At 47.8% G+C, this 19,372-nt stretch overlaps 1 protein-coding gene across 1 annotated transcript; it reads left to right on the plus strand.

Annotated features, from left to right (window-relative positions):
• Positions 1-10,607: 10,607 nt before the first annotated feature.
• On the plus strand, positions 10,608-13,513 carry KCNA5 (potassium voltage-gated channel subfamily A member 5). Its single transcript, XM_017883359.1, has one exon. It carries the CDS (start codon positions 10,900-10,902, stop codon positions 12,715-12,717), a length of 1,818 nt encoding a protein of 605 aa, XP_017738848.1. The 5' UTR covers positions 10,608-10,899; the 3' UTR covers positions 12,718-13,513.
• Positions 13,514-19,372: the final 5,859 nt, after the last annotated feature.

The raw sequence follows: 19,372 nt of genomic DNA on the forward strand, positions 1-19,372 counted from the left end.
TTCAAAGACTCATTGAAAACCTGGAGTAAGAAATGGGGACAAGACCACTGCAGTTCAGCCTGGGCAACAAGAATGAGATCTCATCTCTTAAGAAAAAAAAAATAATAATCAGCCGGGCATGGTGGCTCACGCCTGTAATCCCAGCACTTTGGAGTCCGAGGCAGGTGGATCACAAAGTCAGGAGATCGAGATCATCCTGGCTAACACATGAGGTGAAACCTCATCTGTACTAAAAACACAAAAAATTAGCTGGGCATCATGGCACACGCCTGTAGTCCCAGCTACTCGGGAAGCTGAGGCAAGAGAATCGCTTGAACCAGGAGGCCAAGGTTTCTGTGAGCCGAGATCGTGCCACTGCACTCCCGCCTGGGTGACTCCGTTTCAAAAAAAAAAAAAAAAAAAAAGGAAAGCTGTCCTGAGGCAGTATGTGTACCTGCATGAAAACTGGAGTGGAGAGAGTAGCTGACAAAGGTTACGTGGCCTTCCTGAGTTTTCCTACTCAGCAGATGGACAATGATAAGAATAATGGCAACAGAGCCAACCATGACAGGAGCCTGTGGGGTACCAGCTACTTTTCACATTATCATCAATCTGGGTGATAACCTGGCGGGTTAGATGCCATCTTCTTCTCTTACAAATGAGAGACGTGAGGCTCAGAGAAGTTACAGGACTTGCTCTACGTAACACAGAGCATAAATAGGGTCATGGGATCCAAATCCATATTTTTCTACTCCAAAGCTTGCAATCTTTCCCTCTGCATCACTGCATAGCCCCTACAGTTCCCTAACTCACAGGAAATTCTTGCGTCCTTTGGTTGACTCTATTTATAGTCTTTCTAAAGAGGAATGTGTTGGGCCCTCTTCCTGGCATGAAATCTATCTTTAAAATTTCATTTATTAATAAACACATAGGGCCTGTTGTGTGCCAGACACTGGTCTGAGCAGTTTACAAATATTAAGTAATTTAATGTTTATAGCAACTCTGTTATATTACTACTGTTAATACAGTAGTAATAGGATTACTGCCATTTTACAGAGAAGGAAATGAAGGGACACGGAAGCTAAGTGTTTTGCCCAAGGTCACACAGCCAGAAAGTTTGGCAGAGTCAGATTTCACGCCCATCACCATGTATTGCTGCCCTTTCCTTTAAAGATTTGGACTTCTCATCCTGGCCTGTCTCCTCCTTCCTGCGAATGCTGAGATGATGATGGGCTCAGGGGCTCAGAGTTTCCCCAAAGGAAGGCCCTGGGAGATCCTGAATCTTTATAAATGTCCGTAATGAGGCGAAAGCTGGCATGGCCCAGCTGTGGCTTCTGGTGACTATCAGTTCTGTCTCAAAAAGCAAGCCCTTCTTTATTTCCAGTGTTTCTAAAGTGCTAATGGCCTCCACAAAGGCTCCTTCCTTTGAGATTGAAAATCAAACCTCTGATGTTCCACACCTGAGTCTTGGTGGCCTTAACTTTCCTCTCAGCAGCTTCCTTCTCACCTCACTCCTTCTGATCTCAACAAGGCTGCACAGATCTGACTGAGGCAGAAGCCACGAGGCAGCAGGTGGAGCTGTCTTGGTTGGCTGAGGAGCCGATAGGCTACTCCCCCATCAGAAGTCACATAGACGATCAGATCTGAAACCTCTGCCTCTTGAAGTCACTTGGGTGTGACAAGATGTAAGGCAGTCCACCTTTAAGAGATTCTTGTGTATGAACAAGCAGTGTCATGGGAACTCTTCAGGACTATCAGCCATTCATACCTTGTCATTGGCTTTTCTCCAAACGGCCTTGAATAGTACTTGATGTAAGTAAGGCCAGGGTGGGAGAAGGGCATGGAGAGTTAGCAGGAGGACCCCAGTGAAAAACATCCTCTGCTGTACAGTTCTTCAGAGGAGATGCCCTAATAATGGCATAGCAGTGACCAGCAGCCACCAGGGCTCTGCCGTTTATTACTCAAGAGACCTTCGACAATTCGCTTACCTGCATTAGTCAGTTTCCATAATTACACACTAGAATTAACAATAACATCTACTCCTTCGGGCTGTTTTGAGGATGCAACATTGTGGGGCATGCGAAAGGTATAGTTCAAGGTTGGGCATTTAACATCAGCTCAAGAAATGTTAACTATTATGATTACAGAATAGGCCCCAGTTTAAGTGTAGTTTATTTTACACAAACCCTATTGTAACCATGAGCTCAATGTTGTATTTCTCATTTTATAGGTTAAAACATTAGACAGGCTAAATTAGTTGCTCAAACCACACAGGTAGTGGTCAGAGGTGTACAGCGGGACTCAACCATTGTTTTCTGCCTCCCAATGTAGTGCTTATTACCCTGCCTAGAGAGGATGTTAGCAGCCAGGCCCTCCTCACCTCAGCCCAAACATAGACAGACAGACAGACAGACACACACACACACACACACACACACACACACACACACACACACACACACAGAGTGCAGTTTTGCCTTATTCCTGGGCTCTAGGAAAGCAGCCTTCACCACTTGGTACAGTGTTATCCAGTTTAGTAGAGTAATACCAGGGAGCTGAGAGTCACCACGTCCTTCACAAAGTCAGCCATGGGGGCATTTGCCAGTCATTTCCTTGTCAGCAAAGACAAAAGCTTTGAAGCTCAGTTGAAAAATGCAATGGGTGGTGGCCAAGCCTCAGCTGAGAGTGTGAGAATCTTTATCACGATCCTCAATATCATATTCCCACAATTGGCATCGGTCTGCCTACAAATAAGGCGCGAAGTTTATAAGTGACGTCGCGCGACCGAGTCAGTCTAAAAACAAATAGAAAGAACAAAGAAAAGTAATATAGATGTGGTGGGGTGGGGATTTCAGCATTGGGCTGGGGAGGAACTAGGAAGACGGCAGACATTAAAATAGCAGCAAATGAATACTATGTGCTTTCAGACACACTGCAAGATTGGTAATTCTGCTGAGATAATTGCCCTCCCCCAGACTACTGTCTTTATCAGGGAAAGAAATGATTGCTATGTGTGAGAAATCACACTGCCTCTTGCTCCATGAGAAGTGGCAGTGATTAATGAGAGACCAGGCTTTCAATTTGCAAATATCCCATGCACGCACCGGACTTCAGGAGTAGAAAGACAGCTTCCAGAGAACAAGAAAACACGATAAACTCTTCCTTCACAGACCGGGAGACAGGCACCTTGTGACATGACTCAGTCTTCAGTATCACCTTTCATCTTCCTGGAAGTCCGGGTTTAAATTTTTATGACTTGATACTATTGGCTGCTTGGGGGCTTTTTCTCAGCATCAGAGAGTTTGCCTGCTGGTGAGACCACTGGACTCCACAGATCTGGGTGTTAAGCCAGGGTCTTAGGTTGTTCAGCCTCTGTTCTTTCTCGAGAGCCATCTCCAAATGTTTGCAGACAGTAAAATCTGATGATTTGACTAGCTGATCTCTTAGATCTCTTGTGTCTCTGGAAGTCGCATCCTATGAGTCTCCCTGTACACTTAGGAGGGACAAAAAACAGTGTGGTAGCAGAATAAGGGTCTTCCAAAGATGTCCACATCCTGATGCCTGGAACATGTGGACATATTACCACATGGCAGAAGGGATTTGGCAGATGTAATTAAAATAAGGATCTTAAAATGGAAATTATCTTGAACTATACAGGTAGAACCAATGTAATCACAAGAGTTCTTAAAAGCGAGAAGAGAGATGCTGGAGAGTCAGAGAAGGAGAGGTGACAAAGGAAGCAGAGATCAGAGTGATACAGTCGCTGGCTTTGATGGTGGAGGAGGGAGCCATAAGCCAAGGAATGTGGGTGACCTCTAGAAGCTGGAAAAGACAAAGACACAAATTCTCCCCTGAAGTCTCCCAAAGGAACCAGCCCTGCTGACACCTTGACTGTAGCCCAGAGAGACCTGTTTTGGATTTACGACCTCCAGAATAGCAAGATAAAAATTTTGTGTTGTTTTAAGCTACTAAGTTTGTGGCAATTTGTTACGGCAGCAATTAGAAAACTGACATTACCAGGAAGGCCTGGACCAGATGATGAGGGTCTCTTACTCTGATACCCACCACTTAGGGTATCTGCCTTGCTGAGGCTAAGACCCAGGGAAACAGTTTGCCTCACTTTGCGCTAAGCTAGAAGATCATGGCCACATTATCGTGTGAACAAAGATAGAGGCCACTAATTACCCCAATGGTCACTATAGACAATTAATGCAGATAATTTGGGGACTGTACATGTACTTGTCAGCTGTCAAATTGCACAGACTAACTAACTAGCATTAACAATACTAAGTATAATAATTGAGTACTTACATTCCATCACAGCTTTAATACTTAGAGCAATTATAAGAGGTGGGTACCATTAGTGTCCATTTTACAGATAGAGAAACTGAGTCGTAGAGAGGCTGAGTGTCATATGAGTAAGGCATATTGCTGGAACTCTGGCTAGGTCTACCCCAGTCCAGATCCCAAGCTCTTACGTAAGACAATTTATCTCCCAGCCCCAGAATTTCTTATGCACCATGGCATCCAGTAAAAGAATCAGCCCTGTAGAGCAGTGTTCTGAAACTTTGACAGGCATCAAAATCACCCAGAGAACTTGTGGAAACAAATTCCTGGGCCGTGTCTCCAGATGTTCTAATTCAACAGGTCTGACGAGGGGATTAGGAATTTGCATTTCTGACACATTTACAGGTGACCTTGACACTGCTGGTCCATGGACTGCATTTTGAGTAGCAAGCCTCTGGAAGCCATTGCATCCCAGCCTCCAGGTCCAGTTACATCAAAACTATAGTGGAACCTTAATCCCATTCCATGACTAAACCAACGTTTTGTCAAATCGAAATAAAGATAACTTATTTTGATAGGACATTGGGAAAAATGGGTGCAAAGGCTAATGTTACGCACATCTTTGTCTGCCTGGACTGCAGGAATTGTGTAGTGACCACCTGATTTTTCCAGCTTTAGAAGGGATGTTGCTTACGTAATAATAAAACTGTCTCACATTTTTTAAATAAGGTAATTTAAAAACTATGTCTTGATACATAAGTTAAATTCATAAATATATCTTTATACAATGTGGACAATAATCTAGCCAGAAAAGACATACATTCGACTGAATATACTTTATATTCAAAAGTAGTCAATGAATGCCTTCCTTGGTCTGGGCACCTAAGCAGAGAGTTAGAAAATAAGTGATGCATCTGTTCTTGAGAACAGAAAACAATTCAAACCCTTCTAGCCCTAAACTACAAACGAAGCCATTGGTTCGTAACTTCACAGTTAGGTTTTCATGTTATGGGAGTAGAAACCTTTGAGATGCCTGAGGGAGGAAAAGATGGACAAGAGAAAAAGAGAGACTGAGAGTGGGTGACCATGCACCTGTAAGCCACCAACCTGCCCGTGGAGGAGGGAAGGGAAGGGAAGGAGAGGGAGAAGAGTAGCACTCACAGGACAAGCTGTCCCTTGAACCCCCAGGCCCTGTGTATTTAGGACGCTTTATTTTCTATGTCTGGCCTTTGAAAATGCAATGGATTTAATGAATCCATTAATGAATTTATTCCTGGATTATATCTAGAGAGGGAGGGAGGAAAAGAAGAAATCAGGCTCCAGATGGGAGCCTTGATTTGTGTGAATGGGCTCTCACATTAATCTTTCTAAACAGGAAATCCTAGTAGCCCTTGGAGGTCTCTGTCAGGATCTGGGTCGGTTTAAGCATAATCTCATGCTCTCCCCCAACCCTCCGCCTCATTCCTGCCCCTCCTCCCCCTCCTGCTTCCATCTCTTAACATGCAGGTGACCAGCTGCCTGCCCCCAGCACAGCTATGCATGTTTTGTTTGTGTGTTTTGTTTTACTCCATCTTTGTCGCTTCCATCAAACAGGAAAGGAAGGTCACCTCCCAGGGTTTCCTTCCCAAGGTGTTGGATTAAGGGGCCAGTGAGAAGGGAAGGGGAGGGAAGGGGAAACAGCTGCCCCCCTCATTAAACTGTTTCTTTTTGTTGTTGTTGTTGTTGTTTTTTACGGAAGATCTATAAGGCGAATGCATCCAGGATAGAGAATTAGATGACAGACAGTTTCACTTTTTTGCTGATTAATACACTATTAGCAACTATTGCTTGACAATCCTTCTTTGCCATGGATTATGGAATAGTGATGTACCATGGATTTATAGACTCTGTAATATTTGGCAGTAAGACCCAGGCTACCAAGGACCTGTGAATCAAGTTCTCCTTATTTATTTGTGTATGTATTAATTTATTTTTAAAGAAAGGTGCCTTAGTATGGTTTATTTTCACCAAGCTGTCTTCTCTTCGGCTCTTGCTGGTCCAGCCTAAGAAGTCCTGAGCCCTTGTTTCTCACTTCCAATGCCTCCATGTTGAGACATGAGGTGACAATAGCTCTGTTTATTATATGAGTAACACATAGATGCTTCCTGCACCTATGAACCCCCCGCACCACAGAGGAGGAAAATCAATGTCTGACAGTAAGACTAGTGGCATAATTTTTGCCTCCCTCTGTCCCTTTAAATGCTTTAGATGATGAAAGATGCTGGCCAAGGAATTGTGGGGAAGCCGAAGAAAACACGTTTTCTCTAATTTGGGGGTGACAGCATCCCTCGTGGAGAAGATACAATACCGGTTTTGTTCAATTTTCTTTTTTTATGGAGGGAAAACTCGGGGAGGTCAGGCATAGATGTAATTGGGGCAAGTTGGAATAACTGGTTTACCAGAGGAATGAAAAAGAAGCTGGAAAAGCAGCTTCAAGTGCACTTCTCTTCCTCAAGCTCTCTGGACTGTGCCTAGGTTCCTGGTGGCACCCTGCCAGAGCTGGCTAGAGATGCTTTAGAGATGTGGTCCTTTCAGCAGCAACCTCTCTTCCTCTCGAAAGAAAGCAGCAGCGGGCCTGAGCCCTAAGACTTGGACAGACTGGCTAGAATCTTTACCTGGCTGGCAGGGTGTGTCAGACATGGCTACTGCTAGGATCCTCTCCTCACATTTGGCTTCCTGCATCTATGAACCCCCTGCACCACAGAGGAGTAAAATCAATGTCTGACAGAGAGACTAGTGGCATATTTTTTGCCTCCCTCTGTCCCTTTAAATGCTGTCCAATGGGGAAAGTTTTTCCCTGACCTAGATGAAAATCCAGCAGGTGTCTTTGTTTTGTGTTACTCATATAATAAACACAGCTATAGTCACCTCGGGTCTCAACCACAAAAAATTAAGCTATACAGTCCGAAATATGAAATTGTTGCTTTTGCCCACAAAGTTGGAGTGGTCTGTGATAATACAGTGGTATGTAACCTGAACAAATGGTCATAAGTCTTCAGATGGTTAGGTCCCGTCTCCACAACCACTTTGTGTACTTAGCTAATCTCAGAAACCACCTTTCAGTTTCTATCCCCAGCTTTCCCCTCCCTCCCTGCTCCAACAGCTGAATTTCTTTCCCCCAGTTCAATTGCATTCAATACATATTTAGCGAAATGCATAATATGGACATGGCACCATGTTTGGTGTTGCAAAGAAAATCAAAGATCAATAAAAAATGTTTCTTGATTTCAAAATATCTCTATCTCTCTGTTAGCTCCCTCCCTCTCTCTCATCTACGTACCTATCACTTAAAAATTGATAAATAGGTAACTAGAGAGTAGTTAGCTAGAAAGGTAGGTAGGTAAATAGACAGATAGATTGATGGATAGAAATATATACTGTGGTAGATACCATTCATAGACACGATAGCTAGATAGCTAGATACATACACGCATACATACATAGAGATAAAAATCTATTCTTTTGGGAATGTGATCTCTAGACAGGTGCATCAGTATCATTTGGGCGCTGTGTGAAATGCACTCTAAGCCCTACCCTGGTTCAGAGTCTGCATGTTAACAAAATCCTCAGGCATTGGTGCACATTAAGCACTGCTATAAAAGAGTTAACCTTGTAGGATTAGATAGATAGTAAAGAAGGCAGCTTTCAGTTATATAATGAGTGCTCTGGGAAGAAGACAAAGATTGAATTAGGAGTATAAGAGGTTTACTGGGAGATAATAAAGAAAGATAAAAGTGATAGGAAGAAGAGTTCATTAGGGAAAACATTCAGATTATGATGCTGATCTGGCACTTGTGAAAGGAAAGAGGGGAGGGAGAGGGGTTGGACAGAGAGAGTCTCAGAGTGCAGTGCAGATCTTTCAAAGTCTTGGCCAATCTGTTGGGGAAATGTAGAGCAAAGATTGCCCATTAGTGGAAATCTGCACTGGGGAGAAATGGTCTTTGTAACCCTGCTGTGCTCAGAGAGCTTCCCTGAAGGAGTTTGGCCCCTGCACTAAAGCTGAGGCAGAGCCAGAAAGTGACAACAGCTGGAGGCGGTCAGCTAACTGTACTCTGGCAGTTGAAAAGCAAGTTCTTTCTTTAAGGAAGATTTGAGCAGTATACCTCCATGGCTACCACATGTGGCATCTGAAGGTAATTTTGCAAGAAACCTATAAGAACTGGCAAATGCATGGGAAACAGATTTAAGGAAATACCACATTAAAGGAGGCCTGGGTTTTGTGCTTTTCCTGGACTGTTTTTGTTGTACTCTTATTCTTCAGGGAACAATCTCCCAGAAAGCCCCTGAAAGACAAGCTCCAGAGAACTCTTTCCTCTGGGGAGCCCGAGGAGAACCCATGTGAACGAATATGGCATCCTTATACTTATAAGATGCATGAATCAGTAGGCAAGCTCAGTAAGTCCCGGCCTCCCCAGGAAAATACCTGATCCTAACTGGCAGCCTCAGAGCCAGAGAAGAAAAAAAGCCCACTGGAGATGAAGCAGGGATGGCACAGATATGGGGAAAGGGAATGCAAGACCCTGCGATTCGCCAGTGATGCCTTCACATACTGATTTTCATGTTCATGCCCTTCCTCACTCATGCACATCTGCAAAGACAGCCAACAATATGCACAGTCACACACAATGAAAATACTTACGTACACCAAATTCACATCCACCTTCACGTATAAACTCTTAAAAAGCCATATGTACACACACTTCTCAAACCTTGACCCAAGTTTGTGTGTCTATGCCCTGCTATTGCAACACACACTTGTGCACCCAGGACCAAGTTTCCAAATCACACCCTGTGGATAGAGACATTCATTGACAAGAGGTCCTAACTTCACGCATATAAATCTGAAACAATATACAGAAATAAAAATAGACAACGAAAACAGACATTAAAAAACACAGCCACTTTATGATAATTTAAAACCAAGAAATTTCTGGAGACTGTGTCTGGCAGTTCCAGACACACACCTTAAAACAGATTTCTCTTGGTTACCAATGCCTGCTAAAACCCTGCAGGGGTAGAGACCGGGCAGGGGTAGAGACAAGATTCTCTAGTGTCCCAACCTAGAAAGATTCATATGTTATATCAGCCATCCTCCTGCCTCCTGCAGCAGGGAACTAAAGTTCTCAGGCCAGATGTTGGAGTGAGGGAGTGCTTGTATCAGGAAAAGTGATTATGCATTTCTATAGAGGAGTGAAATATAGGGGACAAGGGCCAAACTCTGATTGTTTGAGTTTGAGTTCCAGCATCATCACTTTCTACCTGTGTGAGCCTGGGTGAGTCTGTCAATCTCTCTGTGCCTCAGTTTCTTCGTTTATAAAATGGTGATGATAACAGTACTTACAAAATAGGTTGCTGTAGGAATACACAGAGACAATATTTGTGAAGTGCTGAGAATGGGCTGGTGCATAATAACAGCCAAGTAAGTGTTGGTTGTTATTATTCCACTCTTGGGATTTCTCCAGCCTTGGAGATTGGACAGCCTCCCTGGCTCCCTCTCATAAGCCACCTCCACCCTCAGCCTCCTTCATGGACCTAGATGCAGTTGTTAGCTCCAAGATTCATCAGACAGGATTAGCCCTCACCAGGATTGTAAAAATCTCTTCTCCCCTCCCCTGGCGTGGTTTTTGCAAATGGGATTCGTTGGAGAGGGTGGAGGGGTTCTGTTGCGTTGAGACCAGACAGCTCATCTCCTGACTAGGCTGCTTGCCTGGGCTGCCACTGGGTCCATACCGGAAACAGGCTAGGGCATGCGAATCCTGCAAGGTTCCAACCCTCTGGTACATTTTTGTGGATCTGCAGGAAGACGGGAAGAGAGATGCTTCTCCATTGATATATGTATTTCAAGGTCCGAAACTACGTGAGCCCCCTCCCTTCTGTAATTCTTCCCAAAGAAATACCGTTATTTCTCCAAAATAAAAAGGACTGGTGTCTCCCGTCTCTGTCTCTCATACTCCGACTCAGCTCAAAGCCTCTTCCCTTTAGCCCAAGGCACTTCGTTCCCCCTGGAGTCCACTCGGCTTCCAGCGGGTTCCCAGGTGAACTGAAATCCAGAGCTATTCTCATCTGGTTGCCCTGGGAATTTCAGCGCTCTCGGTACAACCTGTTCCTCCATCCTCCCCGGTCCTTCCCTCCCTCCGCTGGGCTGCACCCTTCTCAGCCCCTCCTTTCCCTTGCTAGGGGCACCAGCTGCGCCCTTCGGGGAGACACTGGCTGCCACAAGACCCGGGAGGGGAAGCGGGAGGAGGGGAGGGGAAGCAGGAGGAGGGGGAAGGGAGAGGGGAAGGCGGGGGAGGCGCCGAGGGTGGAGGCCAAGCGCAGCGCAGCCAGAGAGGGACGGCTGAAGGTTGCATCTGCTGGAAGGAGGCTTTTCGGCTGCTTGGTAACGGGCTGCCAGAAGAGAGAGAGGCAGAGAGCAGGGCAGCGGCTTCTTGACGTCAGGGCCAAGCGAGGGGATCGCGCCAGCAACCCCAGCTCGCCCCAGAGAGGGGCCGGCCGACCGCGGGAGCGGAGCCTGAAGGGAGGTGCCAGTGGAGCGTGAGTAGGGGGCGCGGGAGCAGATCAGCTGGGGCGCAGCATGCCCGCTGCTCCCGCGCCATGGAGATCGCCCTGGTGCCCCTGGAGAACGGCGGTGCCATGACCGTCAGAGGAGGCAATGAGGCCCGGGCAGGCTGCGGCCAGGCCACAGGGGGAGTGCTCCAGTGTCCCCCGACGGCTGGGCTCAGCGATGGGCCCAAGGAGCCGGCGCCAAAGGGGCGCGGCGCGCAGAGAGACGCGGACCCGGGAGTGCGGCCCTTGCCTCCGCTGCCCAAGGAGCTGCCACAGCCTCGACGGCCGCCTCCCGAGGACGAGGAGGAAGAAGGCGACCCCGGCCTTGGCACGGTGGAGGACCAGGCTCTGGGCACGGCGTCCCTGCACCACCAGCGCGTCCACATCAACATTTCCGGGCTGCGCTTCGAGACGCAGCTGGGCACCCTGGCGCAGTTCCCCAACACCCTCCTGGGCGACCCCGCCAAGCGCCTGCGCTACTTCGACCCCCTGAGGAACGAGTACTTCTTCGACCGCAACCGGCCCAGCTTCGACGGTATCCTCTACTACTATCAGTCCGGGGGCCGCCTACGGAGGCCGGTCAACGTCTCCCTGGACGTGTTCGCGGACGAGATCCGCTTCTACCAGCTGGGGGACGAGGCCATGGAGCGCTTCCGCGAGGATGAGGGCTTCATTAAAGAAGAGGAGAAGCCCCTGCCCCGCAACGAATTCCAGCGCCAGGTGTGGCTTATCTTCGAGTATCCGGAGAGCTCTGGGTCCGCGCGGGCCATCGCCATCGTCTCGGTCTTGGTCATCCTCATCTCCATCATCACCTTCTGCTTGGAGACCCTGCCCGAGTTCAGGGATGAACGCGAGCTGCTCCGCCACCCGCCAGCGCCCCACCAGCCTCCCGCGCCCGCCCCTGGGGCCAACGGCAGCGGGGTCATGGCCCCGCCCTCTGGCCCTACGGTGGCACCGCTCCTGCCCAGGACCCTGGCCGACCCCTTCTTCATCGTGGAGACCACGTGCGTCATCTGGTTCACCTTCGAGCTGCTCGTGCGCTTCTTCGCCTGCCCCAGCAAGGCAGGGTTCTCCCGGAACATCATGAACATCATCGATGTGGTGGCCATCTTCCCTTACTTCATCACCCTGGGCACCGAGCTGGCAGAGCAGCAGCCAGGGGGCGGAGGAGGCAGCCAGAATGGGCAGCAGGCCATGTCCCTGGCCATCCTCAGAGTCATCCGCCTGGTCCGGGTGTTCCGCATCTTCAAGCTCTCCCGCCACTCCAAGGGGCTGCAGATCCTGGGCAAGACCTTGCAGGCCTCCATGAGGGAGCTGGGGCTGCTCATCTTCTTCCTCTTCATCGGGGTCATCCTCTTCTCCAGTGCCGTCTACTTCGCAGAGGCTGACAACCAGGGGACCCATTTCTCTAGCATCCCTGATGCCTTCTGGTGGGCAGTGGTCACCATGACCACTGTGGGCTATGGGGACATGAGGCCCATCACTGTGGGGGGCAAGATCGTGGGCTCGCTGTGTGCCATCGCCGGGGTCCTCACCATTGCCCTGCCTGTGCCCGTCATTGTCTCCAACTTCAACTACTTCTACCACCGGGAGACGGACCACGAGGAGCCGGCAGTCCTTAAGGAAGAGCAGGGCCCTCAGAGCCAGGGGCCGGGGCTGGACAGAGGAGTCCAGCAGAAGGTCCAGGAGTCCAGCGGGAGCAGGGGATCCTTCTGCAAGGCTGGGGGGAACCTGGAGAATGCAGACAGTGCCCGAAGGAGCAGCTGCCCCCTAGAGAAGTGTAACGTCAAGGCCAAGAGCAATGTGGACTTGAGGAGGTCCCTTTATGCCCTCTGCCTGGACACCAGCCGGGAAACAGATTTGTAAAAGGAGATTCAGGCAGACTGGTGGCAGTGGGGTAGGGAATGGGAGGCTTGCTGAACATGGATATTTACATTATACCGCAGAGTATTTGAAGTCACACTGTAACCTCAGTCTACCCCTCTCCTTTCACTCCTTTCCTCCCTCCCTCAATCCTCCCATTTTCTCTCTTCTTTCCATGACACCCAAGGGTCACCTATTTTTAAAAAGTACCACATTCCATGACGCAGGAGCTGTTGAAATGGTGAGCGCTGTGAGATGGATGTATTTGTAGCCAGTCTCCTATACCCCGCAGAGGGATAACCCAAACAAAAATGACTCTAAATAGCCCAGATCCCAAGAGATTATGTAACTCCTCCATCCATGTGTTCCAAATTTGCTTTACATATGATTACATTTGTGTATAGGGGAAAATATTTTTATGCCTGGTAAGTGGCTTTTTGTACTGTAGTTTAGATAGAGATATTTTGGATATATTTTCAAGATACCTGTTGTATTTATGGAAGAAAGAGTTGTCTGATGTTTTTCTGTGATGCTTATATTAGAGCCAGAGATCTTGGTATGGGCTGTTGTGGTTCCTGTGTCTCCAAGCCTCTGTCTTTTCTGGGATGTGGTATTGGTGCTTTGTGTCTAGGGCAGAGGATGTTCTTGAAGAAAGGCAAATCTGACTTTTTCTGTGCGCCTTAAACAATTCTTGTAACTTTCTTCAAAAAGCATTTTAATGATATTGGAGGAATACTTCTGATAATTTATTCTCTTTATTTTTAATCCCAGGAAATAAAAGGTTACCTTGTTGAGGCAAGTGTTAGTTTTTCTGCAGCTGATATGTTTTCTGACATTTTAAAAAATAGTCTGTCACTGTCTGTTTCTGGTTTTGAAGTCAGAGCAAACACATTGACTGGGGTGAGAGGAAATCTGAAAAGCTCATGATTTGCTTGGCGACGTCTTTGCAGTGCACTCCTTGGTGCCTCATAGACAATGGTGGGTGAACTTTGTCCATGTTGTTTATGGCAGGGATGCCCCTGTGGGATGCTCTCTGAAGCAGTAGTATTAGCCCTTATGGTCAGCTTGGAGTATGGAGGGCACTAAAATGAAAAGGGGGATCAGCCCCCTGATAGTCTTGCTGGGTCTCCCGGCACTGGCTTTCATTCCTTTGTTTGCAGGTTTTAAGCCCTCCTCAGGGTGGCTCTCCGCAGCTCTGAGAAACAAGCCTGATTCTCACAGACATGAAGCAGTCCTGGCAGCCCCAGTGTGCAGTAACAGAAGGACCTGCGCCGGTTGTTCACTGCCCTCCTGGCGTGGCAGAGGAGCACGCAATGTGTTTATGACAACAGCAACAGTGAGAGGCCAAATGGAAGGATTTGCTTGTTCACGTTAAAAGCTGTTTTCTACAGATTGTGGCCTTGCCCCAAGTAATCCCTAAACTCAGAACAAATCCCCTTGTTCCCTTGTCACTGGAAGGCTGTAGCAAAACATTGCAGTGGGCACAACACTAGCTAGCATTTCTCTCTGGGATTAGCTATCTGCTGATAGGAATCCGTGGGGCTCCGGATTCCTGCTGCTGCTTTTTCTGCTGAACAATCCAAAGCTGGGGCTGTTTTACATCCTCACCAGGGCAGGCTAGTGGGCTGGAATCACACCTCCCCCAGGACAGCAGTGGGCTTCATGGCTAGATCTCAGGGTGTGTCCAGGTCTCCCTGTGGGTGAGGGGAGATCTATAAATCAATGGTTGGGAATTGTGGGTTTAAATAAAATGGCCTGCACGGTAAGGAAAGCCAGGGTCTGTGAGTGTCCAGTCGTTTCTAGCCAGAAGCTTTCAACACCAAATCTGAGGAGGAAACAGAAGGATTGTGAAGACAGGGCTCTGTTGATTTTCATTGCATGCTAAGGCAAAGGAAGAAGAACAGAGACACTTTATTTATTTATAATTTACAATCTGCCTAAAAGCAGGGCATCTTGCCAGAGCTCCACTGTACACAGTCTCACCTCCAAGCCCTCTCTGCCTTTAAAGCTAATGTTTGTAGTTTAGCACACACCTAGTGACTGGTATGGGGAAATCACCCCTAAGGCTCCAGCTTTCCTCAGAAACAAGCGATGTCACCACCTTTGACCTGAAGGTTTATTCCCTTAGGCTCAAACAAATACCGAGAGAGAAGCCCCCCAGGGCCTTCCATCTGTCCAGGTGCCTGACAAGATGTTGGTCCAATTAGAATGGACTGCATCTTTAAAATGTCCAGTAAATGGGCATAATCTTATAGAAATCCTCAAGGACAGAGTGGAGGGAATGAGAGAGTGAGGTTCCCTGTATCATTTTTTTGCAGGAGGAAGGGAGATTGTGAAGCAGATTTCCTAAAGGGACCAGAGTGGTTCCAGAGGGAATCCTGGAGTCCAGCATCTCAGTCCCCTGTTGTAGCCTTCGATCCTGGGGACCAGTGACGTGCGAGATCTGTCACGGAGCATTGGTCGGGGGAGGTGGGGGGACCCACCAGGCAGTTCAGAGTATTTCCATCTCCCCATATTCTCAGTGCACCCATTGCTATGATTCTGGAAACAGCCTCCACTATTGCACTGCAGCCATCCTGCTTTGCCTTTTGATGTAATTACCAAGGAAGAGCTCTGAGAGTCAAGACTTTTCTCCAGGCTACCTGAGGTAAGCAGCCCTTTCCTGTCCCCTCCCACCCTTCCCTGCTTCTCTGCTGTTATTGATTTCCATAGCCTTTATCTTCCTGAGAAGATTAAATCAAGGAGCCTCTGCCAAGCCTTTTATCCAGATGTTGCTTCTTGGTTCCCATGGGAGGAAACCACCCCTGCGTTTATAATCTACCAGCTTCAGCAACCAAGGCCCAGAAAGCAGGTTGCCGTTGGATATAAAGACAGCAAAACATCGGGCTCCCTCTTTTTTACTGCCTACTTTTCTTCTCCTGCCTAAATGCTTGCTAAACCTTAGGTAATTACAGGTTCAGGAAAACAAACAAACAAAAAAAAAAGATTCACATGCTTTAAAAGTCTCAGTTCCTTGTCTTGCCCTGCTGGGGACGTGCCCTAGATGAGAGAACGAAACAGACAAGGAGCCCCGGCGGAGTTTTTCCATAGAGTTGGGATTTGTGTTATTGTCATGTGAATGATGAAAGGGCTCCCAGGCTTGGGATGACACAGAGTGTTTCTCTTGGTGCAGGGACACTTTTCTCCAAGTACCCTCCAGAAGCGGCAGATGTGTGCACAGTGGAGATTGAGCCTGGTTGAGGGACAAGCGTTCTTCTCTCTTTTGACCTCAGTGGCACAGATCTACTCAGCAGCTACTCTGGGCCCGGCACTCTCCTGCGCATGGAAGGACATACTGGGAAAAATACTAGGATGTGGTTCCTGCCTGCATAGAGCTGAAGTCTCACAGGAGAAACAGTCAGTGTAAAGCAAAAGCAAGTCATGCAAGATGATGTGTGTCCAAGTACCTCGTAGGGGGTTCCGAAATGGAGCGATGCGGGACAGAAGTGGGAGTGAGAGAATCGGTGAGGATGAGGGTAGAAGAGAAAAGCTGCTGCAGGCCTTGCAGTGAGGCCGGGAAGAGAGAAGGGCACGCCGGATGAGGGCAGGGAGGGCAGTGGCCCAGAGGAGAACCGCTGCTCTGTCCCTTCAGTGGTGGGAGCTCCAATGTTACCAGTAGCTGGGGGATGCGGCAATTGTTCAGGGGAGGGGTTGGCAACATTTCTGAAATGAGCCAGAAAGTAAATATTCTAGGCTTTGTCGGCCAAGAGGCAAAATGGAGGCTACTGTGTAGCTACTTATATAACCGTATACAATGGAATCTTTTAAAAATGTGAACACTAGCCTCAGCTCCAGAGCTGTACATCCCTGTCATATCAGTTCATCAGTTTATCAGTCACACAGAGGCTGCCTCCTGGGTATCCAGTCATGCCTGTGAAGCCCTGATCTGTCTCCCCGATTTGATTTTGCTCAGTTCAACTTGCCTTTATTGCAAATGCCAATCTTTGGTTTGGGGAGGAGGTCACATGCTGGCATTTCCTAGCCCATGGTAGATCTCAGAAGAAAGATTCAGCTTGCTTCTACTGCCTCGTAAAAATTAGATTTTTCCTATGTGTCTGTGGGACAGGCTGCTCTATTTTCAGGGAAGAGGAAGAAGATGCCAAACTGGAAATTCTGCCTAGGACACCGGCCAGTGGGTTTTCCCTGAGTTGTTGGTCAAAGCGGACCCCCACCACCAGAGCATGGGCCTCCTTCTGCTGCTGGCCTTAGTCTTTTTCTGGAGGGGGCATTTCAACTGCCCCACCTCCCTTAGCTGGTTCTTCTCATGTAGGCCCTAGGCTGGGTGGCTTCTGTGTGCACATGGTGTCTGTATGGTATGCACAGATATAGCGGTATCTACTCATGTAGCAGTGTGCATGGGTCTGGGGTCAGGGTGACCCAGCCTGGAGTGACTCAACTCCAGACCACAGGCCTCCAGACAGAGAAAGATGCTTATTATCTTCTCTTTTACTTGTCATTTATTTTCCAGTGTCAAATTTCCCTCCAAGGGATGTTTCCGCTAGAAGGAACCTTACAAATAATCTGGTCTGTCCTGTTCATTTTACAGAACAGCAAAGCAAGGCTCAGAGAGAAGAGGTAACTCACCCAAGGTGCCGCCTCCAATTAAGGCAGGTTTGGCATTGTTTTCCCTGACTCCGAGGCTTGATTTCTCTCAGTAATTCCACTCCATGTCTTCTGCATGAAAGCCTCTCAGTCATCATTCAGCTGCCCTACCTACCCTGCTTCCTGAGGCACATCCCTGCCATGTCAGTTTATCTGTATCCAAGCTGCCTTTGAAGCCCTGATTTGCCTCCTCTGATTTGATTTTACTAATTTCAACTTGTGTTTATTTCAAATTTCCAGGCAGTGTAGGCAATGGAAATATGGCACAGTAACGAACAGGGCCCTCTAAAGAGGCATCTCACTGTCTAACGGGGAAAATGGTAACATGGCAAACCCAGCATCCTTAGTACTACCATTCATTCATTTGTTCAATCATTTAACAGATATTTACTATGAGGCAGGCACCGTGCTAGACTCTGAGAAAAACCAGCAAGAGGTCTTCCCTGATAGGATTTCCAGTCTAGTGGGGAGGATCAAAAATCAAGTAAGTATGAAGAGATGATTTCCAAATTGAGGAAATGAGCAATGTCAGTTACGTTTGGGGGACAGATGTGCTACTTAGAGAGATGCATGGCTACAGAAGAGGGGACATTTGAGTGAAGCAGAAGAAGACATAAAAAGAGACAATGAGTCGGGGGCAGTGGTGCTGGGACTATAGGGACTTTTGTTGGGAGCCTAGGTTTTCCGAAGCAGAGGGTGGAGGCCTCAGACAGAGCTGGGAGCTGGGGAAAGCCAGGTACAACTGGAGTGCTTTGGGCAGGATTTTCAATCCCAGTGCCAGCCCTGGCCCCTCACCACCAAGAAGCAGGAAGATAGCCCTGCCACTGCAGGTGGCACATCCAAAGAGATGCAGCTGGACCACATCACTAAGGGAGACACAGCGTAAGTTTCTGCCAAAAGGCAAGCAGCAGGTTTAAATCTGATTTTTTTTCTTTAATTTAAGGGGGTAGTCAAAGGCCCTCAGATACCCTTGGCTTGTTTTACCAGCTAGCAGCACACCCCAGTGGATGCTGGGTCTGTGCCGAAAAGCAGATACAAACAATCTGGGGATCCTGGAGGAGGCAGGTCCCAAGGTGAGGGGAGGGGTACAGAGGGAACAAGGAGTCCTAGAGACCTAGAGTTCCTCAAAACTATTCTAACAGGAACAGGAACCGAAAAATCTAAGAGAGGATGTGGTGGGGCCAAGAAGAGAGCATCAGGAAAACCAAACATCTGTGTGCAAAAAATGTCATTTCTCAGAAATTCACAATGAAAGCTTCACTTACACCTGGATGGTGAACTTGATTGGGACCCTTACAAGCATGCTCATTTATGTTTCAGACTGGAGTGTTCTGGAAGACACTGGAGTTTCCCCTTTTATCCTGCACACGCTACTCTCTCCTTCCAGCAACTCTCTGGTGGGCATGGGATTTTTCCCTTCCTGTAACTCTGCCTTTGGGAGAAGTGGTGAGATGTGGATTGTGCAGGAGCTGGACATCAGTGCTAACTGTCGAAGGGGCTTACTCTGTGCCCCTTCCTCTCATTTTGCTCTCTGTAACCTCTTGTGCATGACATTGTATGCACTGAAGATGTCACTTCTGCCTCCTACAGGAGTCTCAAGTCTCAGAACAAGCCCGTCAATCCTAGGTAGTGTGATGGGGATAGAAATGAGACAGATTCCACCCTCAGGAAACTCGCTGACTGATGTGGGCATGCTACACCTGCCTGTATACGGAGCCACACATATAAAGATCAAGGACAAAAATCTAAAGAACCAGCTTTAAATGCCCCAGAGAAATATAATTGCACTTAATGGTTTTGGGGATTGATCTAAGCCCGGCGCAGTTATTTGAGCCAGGATTCCTGAAAGAGGGGACTTTCAGAAGCAGTGTGAAAGAAGGGTCACATAGAAATCTGTGTCTTTATTACTGTAGGGCTTCCCCATCCTCCTGCCCCACGAACCCTCCTCTCAACTCCCCAGGCCTCTCATGTCGATGGTCACTCTGTCCCTTAAACTGGTTATTGCCTAGGCTGCAAG

Source organism: Rhinopithecus bieti, unplaced genomic scaffold (assembly GCF_001698545.2).
Source record: "Rhinopithecus bieti isolate Rb0 unplaced genomic scaffold, ASM169854v2 scaffold_13342, whole genome shotgun sequence".
Taxonomy (NCBI): Eukaryota; Metazoa; Chordata; class Mammalia; order Primates; family Cercopithecidae; genus Rhinopithecus; species Rhinopithecus bieti.